Source organism: Dipteris shenzhenensis, chromosome 27, assembly GCF_047967505.1.
Source record: "Dipteris shenzhenensis isolate YYH24624 ecotype China chromosome 27, Dip_SZ_1.0, whole genome shotgun sequence".
NCBI classification, from domain to species: Eukaryota; Viridiplantae; Streptophyta; class Polypodiopsida; order Gleicheniales; family Dipteridaceae; genus Dipteris; species Dipteris shenzhenensis.
In genome coordinates this window covers 5,194,323-5,204,019 of record NC_141622.1, presented here as the reverse complement: position 1 = coordinate 5,204,019, position 9,697 = coordinate 5,194,323, and the positions used below count along the sequence as shown (strand labels likewise).

Sequence of the window (9,697 nt, the reverse complement as noted above, 5' to 3'; positions counted from 1 at the left end):
AAGTAAATCACTAACATGATGAATTGTATGTCAAATGTATGAATGTTAATATTGATGAAAGATTCAAGGGAGTGGACTTCGTTAGAGCTAATTAGGTGTTTTAGGTAATGGCTCACTTGGATTGGTGGAGTTCTACCTCCTCTATGGATGTGCTAGTCTACAACTAGACCTACAACTAGACTACAAGTCAATACATGAAATGCAATAAAATACACTTTCCCTTTTTTATTTCATTTGCTAGTTTGATGAAGCTGCAATGGATCAAGAGTGGTTCTAGTCATTAGGCTAAATGAGACTACATTATATGTATGTCAAAACTCACATGTCAGTTGACCATTATATAAGACACGAATGTTGATAATCTTTTCTTTTTACTATGTGTGAAAAATCATTTGGGACCAAAAGATATGGCAAACTTTGAATCATGTGATGTGGCAAGGTGTAGTTGAGCTAGCACTAAATGCCATGTGTCAGTGTAAGACACTACGCTAACTGGGTAGTGTGACTATGCAAGCTGGATGTGATGCCACGTGGCTTTATGAATAGGTTGGGCAAAATTTCCACGTGTCACTACAAATTGATGCTGACTAGACTCTTTGATTGCCATGTGTCACTAGGATGCTAATCTCTATCATGTGGTAGTTTCGCCATGTGGATTACTAGTAGTGGTTGATGTGCCACATGTCTTGTAAGTGGTTGGACTATTGTGATTGTGCTAGATTGTTTGTCTATGTTAGAGGGCTTGATTTCTTGTCTCTTTGTGTACTATCTACTACTGCATGTCATTGCTAGGTTGACTATTTTCTTACCTGTTGCACGCTTGGGTTGTTGCATTAATGCTATGTTTGCTGTGTGTAGTTATTAGGCCTAGTCCATGTTTGTGTTGCCTTGCTATTGATGCTCTAGGTTTAGTTCAATGCTATGTTGTATGTAGTATATCTCAAGTAGGAGTCTTGGATGTTGTCATGTGGGCAGGTGGACAGACTACTTTAGATTAGAGGAAAATTGTGTGTAATGAGATTTCGGATAGGTCTCGTGGCTAGAGTAGATAGGTTGGCAAGCCCATTAGATAGGAGAGGGTTTGTAGGCAATTGTAGTGACAAAGCGAAGCTATTGAGTATATTGAGAGGGGCAATCAGGTAGTGGATTTAGTGACATGGCATCTCGATGATTGTTGCTGGAGTGCAGGTGGTGTAGAGTCTTTGAGGGTGGCATGAGGCTAAAGGTCGTGGCACCTAGACCCTCAGTGTTGGGAGTAGGAGTGCGAAACATGGGGAAGTAGAAGCTTATTAGAATGATGTTGTGAGATTTTTGGCTATTGGCAGTGGGCAAGTTGGAGTAGTACACCACTGATAGTGATAGCACAACAGTAGGATAATTTTGCCATGAAATGTGGGACTGTTTGTGATGATAGAGCTTTGTGGGTAGGGGTGGCTGTGAGTGGAGTAGCTATAGGCAAGAGGGCTAATCATCACCAAATGTGGTGGGGCAAATGGACATAATGGTGTGATACACATATGAATCAAGTGTAGCTTATACCATGCATAAATTACCTTCTTCAATAGCCTTTCTCATACATGAATGAGCTTCTCCTTCTTTAGGTACTTTGCCTTGTATATAAGTATAATCACCCTTAATGAACTTTCAAACCTTAGGTGCTAATCTTGATCTTAAGTGTGGTATATTCAAAGAAGGAAAGTGTCCTATGGGGACATGTCTCTCGAATCCCATGGTACCAATCTTGCTAGGCTAAGGGGTGTTGCACCCAATTAAAGGGGTTGACTCATAGAAGAAACCCCACCTACCTTGTGCATGTGGGGTGGCAATTTATTGAGTCAGGGCTTCTACTTGATGCTTTCCCCCTCACGTGAACTTCAATTAATGCTACTTCTCTCCCTTATTTAGAGATGGTGCTTTATAAGGAAACAAGGTGGCAAACAATAACATGTCCTTGCTAAGGTGAAGATGAGAGCCATTAACAAAATAAGATTAGAAAAACCAAGTCTGCAAAATAAGTCCCGTCCTCTAAACAGTCATCTTATGAACAAGGCTACTCCTTAAGAATTCAATTGAATTATGTGGCCTCTATTCATCCGTGCAAATTCGAATATACAATTGTACTAGGGCCTTAGCACACGGATGGGGACTTACTTGTCATAGTTGATCCCACCTAGACCAAGTGGTCTTTGATGGGTTAAGAATGGGAATAGCCACTTTTTCTCCAATCCTACCTTATCCTCGAAACTATGAGAACTAGAATGGTATCCTTTTTTTAGGAACTAAAAAGGATGTAAGGATGATGAGTGTCTTGGCCCCCCACCTCCTAAACACATGGAATAATCTACCTATTAACCGTGGATGGGTATGTTATATTATAGCCAACTACATAGGGCAGACAACATGGCCAACAACGATTATGCCCAATTCTCAACACAAAAAGCTACAAGGCATGAAGAAGTATAGACAAACACATCCTGACCACCAATGGATCCTTCTTATCCATTGACTTCCTCATGTCAACAAGACCTACCTTGACTATCCTTAATGGGGCGCTCTCTTGGAAAGCCATGCCATGCCATGCCACACTTGAAGATCATCTCGTTCTTGAGGCTCCAAATTCCCATGAATGTAACAGCCTGGATATACAACCAATGCATAGCTAATGTAGAGGGTAGCCCTCCATATCTCCTAGCACTACTAGCCTCCAATTGGAGCTCAAGGCAAACCTACCCACCATCAACCCCACCTTCCTTATTGCAACATCAATACAATTCCAAACTCTTCTCGATACTTGGCACCCCCAAAAATAAATGCATCATATCTTCCAACCATTGACCACATAGAGGGCAGTATGGATATACAAAGGACCATTTCCTCATTCTACTTCTCATTGGTAGCCATTTATGAACTAGCTTCCACATCAGCATGTTCGCCTTCCCAAAAGCGCAACCTTTCCATACACCAGTAATTATCCCCTTCCACCATTTGCTCAACCTCCTAAGCTTCCATTTGCCACTGAGCGCAAGAATTAAGGACAATTCTATCATGAGATACCTTAATATAGCTATGCTTGTTATCTGCCTTAGTCTAGTTGAGCCCAAGACCCGTTGATTGATCCTCTAATGTTCAAAGAAGATACACTTAGTTGGCCACCCTTTTGGGATATTGTTTAAAATCTCAAAGAGCAGGGCTAATTCCCTATCAGAGAGCATGAGTTGATCTTGTAGTGTTCCAACAAGCTCTCCTTACATCATTACCCAAGTGTGCCCACAATCGAATTCCTTTCCTATAAAGGGACTGTGTTGCATCAAGATCTAGCCAAGCAATAGCTTTTCCCTACATAGTAACTACCCAGCTCCACCAAATGTTCTACCCTAGGCTAGCATCCCCTCTTAGCCCTGTACGACCCTTCCACCTCATCAAATGGCTATAGGATTTCCAAGCATCCACCACTCCAACACATAGATCAGACCCGACAATTTTAGTCGAATACCACAAGCATAACCAATCATACCATGACATTTCTTTCGAAGTCCCAACTGCTTTGCCTTTGGCTTTCTACAAGAGCCACTTATAGAATTCCACCCACATTGCATTACAATTTGGAATCCATTTGCCCAGCATAGCAACACTATGGAGGTCAATGTCAGGAACCCGAAGCCCCCCATAGCTTTAGATGCTTTCATAGCTTCCCATGGGATGTAATTTCTTGACTGACCAATCTTTTGCCCATATGAACGACCTCAGCATCTTTTCAATCTCCTGCCAATGACTCGACTTGAGGGAGGATGAGCATGCAAGAAGATCACGAGGAATACGCAGCTTTGAAGGTTGCTCCTCACAGACCTCACCTCAACAGCCTCCCGCCAACGTTTACTCTTTGAAAAAATTTGACTTTAGGATTTTAAAGGATATTGAACTCATCAACTACTACAAGCTCTTGGACTACCACCCTTTCAGTCTTAAAATCTTGGACTATCATTACCTCTTGGATTACCACTCTTGGACTCTTGGACTTTTACAAACTCATTAACTATCACAAGCTCTTGGACTTGGACTACCACACACATACACATATGCATACGGACGTGTACACAACACACATACACATATGCATACGTACGTGTACACAACACACATACACACGTGTATATAGACACATATAAACACACACATTGCATTTTCACACATACACACATGTGCATGTATGCGTACACACATATGGATGCACATAAAGGCAAACACCACACACCCCACACATACACTACACACATATGCACATGTACACATAGGCATGGGAAACACAATAGACACACACAAGCACACACGTACACATGCACATTGCATAACACACATAGGCAAGGGGTGTACACACATCCACGTAAGCATGTGCACAAACACACACAACCACATGTGCACATAGATGCACACAGATACATACACATACGTACACATGTAGGCATGTGCATGAGCGCACAGACACACACACACAGAGCTACATAAACACACATGCATATACACATGCGAGTGCACACACACACATATACATGTGTACGCATACGAAACACACACAGACACACGTGTAAACATGCACACAAAAGGCACAATCTTTCTATAAATCTATTCTTCATGTTAATAGAAAGTTGTTCCATAATAAGGAAAAGGATGTGTGATAAAAAAGGATGAAAAAAAAAGATTGAGATATAAACTTTGACATATATGTATGCCTTATCTAATCTAGCTATTACCCTCCACGAGAAAAAACAGTGGACGATTTTTGACACGTGGCAGCTTAGGAAATGCTTCCACGTGCCACCCTTAGACTCTTGGACTTTTACAAATTAATGAACTACCACAAACTCTTGAACTATGGGGTTGCTCCAAGTGGCAAACCTCACAGTGACCTTGGGTTGCTCCAAGGAAAGTGTTGGATGGCACTAGAAAGAGGGATAATTGTTGCTGGGCTGGCAAAAGGTGGAAATTTGGCCACCACAGAACATAATACCTCCAAAGTTTCTTCAACCCTTGGACTCTCGGACTTTTATGGACTCATGAACTACCATAAGCTCTTGGACTACCATGGGCTCTTGGACTATCACCCTTGGGCTATTGGATTACCACCCTTGGACTCCTACACTACCATTGGCTCTCAAACTATGCCAAGTGCCACCGTCTAAGGGGCTTAGCACATGGGAAGAAATAGGATGTGAATGGGAAAAGGTGGTCCCAAGTGGCCCCATGCATACTTCTATCTTATTCCCATCCCACCATGTGCTAACAAAAAAAGAGCTAGGGATTGGTTTAGGTGGAAGAGAACACATGGCATCATTTCATGTGTTTAGGAGGTGGGGACAAGGACACACGTCATCCTCCCATGTTTTGGAATCCCTAAAACATTATGGTTGCCAGGGTCTAGAGGCCATGGTGCAGGATGGGAGAAAAAGTAGTTACTCCCATTCTAAATCCATCCTAGACCATGATGGGAGTAATGATGACAAAAAGATTCCCATCCTAAACCCATGCTAGCCCCATCCATGTGCTAAGGCCCTAACTCACTACCTCTTGGATTATCATCATTACTTTTATAGACTAGTGAACTACTTGCTATGTTGGGTTCCTTAACAATTGTACATCATATGTATGCTATGCCTCCCTATCCATACCTAGTTACTAATATGCTACGTAGCCATCCCTGTTTACGCATCACATGTGGATCGGTGGTTTCCTAGTGATAGGCGCGACGGCACACGTAACTATTTTTATGGTGAGAGATTATGATCCGACTACTCAATATAACAACCTATTGGACTGTGTCATTTGACATCGCGATGCAGATCTTAACTCGGTATGCATTTTTCTAGGTTTCCATAGTTTTGGATTGTATATTCATAACGATACTATGAGTGCGTTTTCAGATACTTCAATTTAATTACAACCCATATTTGCTCAGTGGGTCCAAAACATTCATGCTTCTGCTCTTGACTTAACGGCATAGGAGGTACCAGTTTGACCTGGGGGGTGGAGACTTAGTAGCACTAGGTGGTAAAGTTGCTTTGTCACCAATCCCATTAACCACAAGCTCTTGGAGTCATAGCGGTTTCCTATGTCCTAGTTCTTTTGAATGTTAAGAGCAGAAGCATCCTATTCGTGTACACATCGGGCGAAATTGCCCGATCGGTAGCAGTTTCCTACGATTTTGAAGGTGATGTTTGAACATGCTGTTGGAGTTCATGGGAAGCTGCAACCTTCTGTAAAATTTTTGGAATTTGATTTTCAAGTTGGGTGCTGCATGCTTTGGGCATGCGTGATTTAAGCTTGCCAAATTTGCCAATGGTATTTAGGAGCGCCAACGGTGCATGTTGGAAGTTGCAGCTTCAACTCTTTTTGCTGGGCAATGGCCGGTTTAAACTTGCTAGTCCCGCTTTATGCCGTGACTTCCGTGAGTGCTGGAAGTGGGTTGGCCTGTAAAGAGATCAGTGCAAACAAATGTTGCCGTGGCGCAGTTATTACAAAGATTTATTGTTGTGATGTAGGAAACCAGGTCTGAGAAGCTGGTTCATTCGTGTTCAACCCTCAAGGTGTGGATAGTGGCGTTTTTTCTTCCAATTTGTCTGGGTTTGTATATTTAGAGTATAGAGGATGATCCTTTTCCTTCTTATGCTGCAGTAGAGGAAGATGGTGGCTATGGTGGGCCTAGTCATTGCAATTGTGTGCACCTTTTTACTAGGAAGCATCCTGGCTGCATTGTTCCTCTTCCCCGCTTTGACCCGTCAGCTCTTTTCCCATCTCGGCTTTCTTTTATAGACGATGGAACGTCTGGGATCCCGGCTTGTTCGATTGCCAAGCTAGTATACCGAAGATGAACGATTTCTTTGTGTTCTTTTTTGCAGGAACGAGCAAATCCGTAGCTGTTAACTCGACTGTGAAGGTGCTTAACGCTGTCCCATTGAAGAGTACTCCCTTCATTTCTTGACCTTTTCCACCATGCCTTCTCTAGAAGATCAAAGTCATGCCCTTTGCTACAAGGCAAGCGTGGCCAAGTTTCGTCATACATTGCATTATGGGCACAAGGCAAGCGTGGCCAAGTTTCGTCATACATTGCATTATGGGCATAAGGAGAGGGATTTTCTGTTTTTTTTTTTCTTACTCGTTTACGTTTCAGCAAGAATAGTCTCAAGTTTGTATTCAACGGCCAGCTCCATTTGGAAGACATATATGTGTATATATATATATATATATATATATATACGTGTGTGTGCGTGCACGTTGCGTGTGTGAATTTATATCACTCTGACACACACACACATGCACATGCACACGTACCTATGCACCCATACAGTTACTTTCAACTAATATTTGAGCAACACTGGCTGGCAAAAGGGAAAAAGTAGTTGTAAGGGGCATCCTGTGAACCCTTCCTTCCCAACTTTTGATGCTGCCTTCTGTCGGTCCTTGCCAGTAGATGAGAAGTAACTCTTTGCTGGAGCCCTAGAAACAGCACCAATCGTCGTTACTGCTATATTAATGATATTGGCTTAATTGACATGGGCTTCCACCCTATTTGTGTTGCTTTCATGAAATAAGCTTGCGCGGACTGCAAAATTTTAAGCAGACTTTTAATGAACTGTTTCACCTCCACCTGGGGATGACCGTGCTGTCTACCCTGATTTATAAGGGGACGTAACTGCAGGTTTGCACACAAAGCTAACAGCAAGACCATAGGCCAGCCATGCCAGGTGGACAAGATGCAGAAGTTTTTTGCAGAAGTATAGATGGCACACCACAGAAGCAAAGATGCAAAGCCTCAACTAGTCGTCGGAGTAAAGAATGCATGTAATTTGTTGGGATGTCTGGTGTTCCAGATGAGATTTAAATTATGAAGTTGTGACATATTTGTCGATTGAATGCAACATATGCATTTCTGATGGCCCCTCCCCATATCTTCTTGCTGCTGACCAGGAATAGCAGGTTCCTGCCTTGGCTCCTGCAAACAGCATGCAGAATAATCACCGCTGTCATTCACACCTCGATGTCCATCTAGATGTGGAAGTAGCTCCAGCCATCAAGCTAAATGGAAGGCCAGTGGCTGATAATGCACTTAGTAGAGCTCTCAGTCAAGGGAGGGTCAGGTTAAAGTTACTGTAGCTTAAGGTCTCAGGAGCAGCGCCTCTAGCTGTGTTCTAATACTGAAAATGATAGGTCTAAGGCCTCTTGTAAATTTGCAAACATGGCATCCAAAAATTTTGAACAACTAGTGCTGTGATTGTGCCATGCTGCTTCCGCTTTGACACTAAAATTTCTAGTGCACACTTTCTCCTGGTCAGTATTTTCATCATTTCCTAGGAGCTATCCTGAGTGTTGATCCAGGCATACTGAGGATGCAGCAAAGCTGAGGAGCTTCATTTGAGCGATTGGCATTCACTGACAGCAAGAGCTGCAACTTTAGTGTGATGCTTGGCAAGCTGCTCATATTTTCAGTCTATGCAGTTGCTCTAGGAGACTGTTCCTTCAGCAAAGGTTCATTATGAACATGAGTGGAGCTTCTGCCACAATTGTTTTTTAAATGACCAAAAGCTGGAGATTCAACATGCAAGAGTAAATGACGAATCATGGCAGCCCATGGTTGAGAAGCTTGCAAAAACTGCAGCATGAGTTTTCCCTTATGGGCAAGAATGTGCAGATGGATATTGAGAATATTAAGACCTCCATGCATCTTTAGAGAACAAAGCTGCTGTACCTGGAGCAAACGCAAGCTTTTTTTGCCATGGCGAGAACACCAGAAGATTTCGAGCACCTCAGTCATAAAAGAGGCAAGATCAGCCTTGCTGAACATAATAAGAGGCAAGTAGAATTGAATATACGCCATTTGAAGATGAACATGCAGAGGCCAAGTTGCCAATTTTCACTTCAGCTTTTTCTTGAGAGCTGCGAGAATCCAATCAGATTGTTGACAAGGAGAAAGTGTCCAACTCAAAGGATAACCAAGATGACTAACCAATTGAGTTGGTGGGATGATTTCTCAAGGCCATAAAAGAGAGTGCCATTCCTTGGAATGCAAAGGCAACAAATTTGATTTCTGAAAATTGACATGAAGCCCAGCAGCTAAACCATATAAAGAAAGAGCTTGCATCAACTCAGAAAGATCCTGCTCTGTATTGTGGGGAGTGAAAAAAGAATCATCTGCATAAGCTTGAGCAAGCAATGGTTTACTGTCATGAATTTTCAAACCATGTAGCTTATCCGTAGCTACGAGATGATCCATATATTGAAGCATAGGGTGCGTGGCTATAGCATACAAGAGCGCATTAAGTGGACAGCCTTGTTGCACCGAGCAATGAAGAGTCTAGGATTCAGAGATATCCCCAGAAAGAATACAAGCAACTTGACTGTCAATATAAAGCCAGTATATGATATGCTGCAATTTCGACCCAAATCCCAAAGCATGCATCGTCTGAGAGATGAAGTCCCATTGAACAGTATCAAAAGCTTTGGCAATGTCAACTTGCAGTAAAAGAACATCCTATTCTGTGTATTTGGCATACTCAATTCCAACATAAGCATTTGCGATATTATCAGTGATATGCCTGCGAGGAACAAAACCATATTGTGCAGGATGTAAACCATCATGCAAGTATCCTTTAATCCGATCAACCACCATTTTGGTGATGATTTTATAAATAACAGGCATAAGAGTAAT

General features: G+C 42.3%; 1 protein-coding gene across 1 annotated transcript in view; it reads left to right on the top strand.

The window, feature by feature from the left end:
- Nucleotides 1–6,075: 6,075 nt before the first annotated feature.
- Nucleotides 6,076–9,697, top strand: part of LOC147883774 (cytochrome B5-like protein) — a gene marked incomplete at its 5' end in the record, with an annotated part of 50,400 nt that continues 46,778 nt past the window's right edge. The window contains 2 exons of the mRNA XM_087398951.1: nt 6,076–6,202; nt 6,891–6,928. Of these exons, the coding sequence (XP_087255077.1) occupies nt 6,076–6,202; nt 6,891–6,928 (165 nt within the window). The remainder of the gene's footprint in view (nt 6,203–6,890; nt 6,929–9,697) is intronic.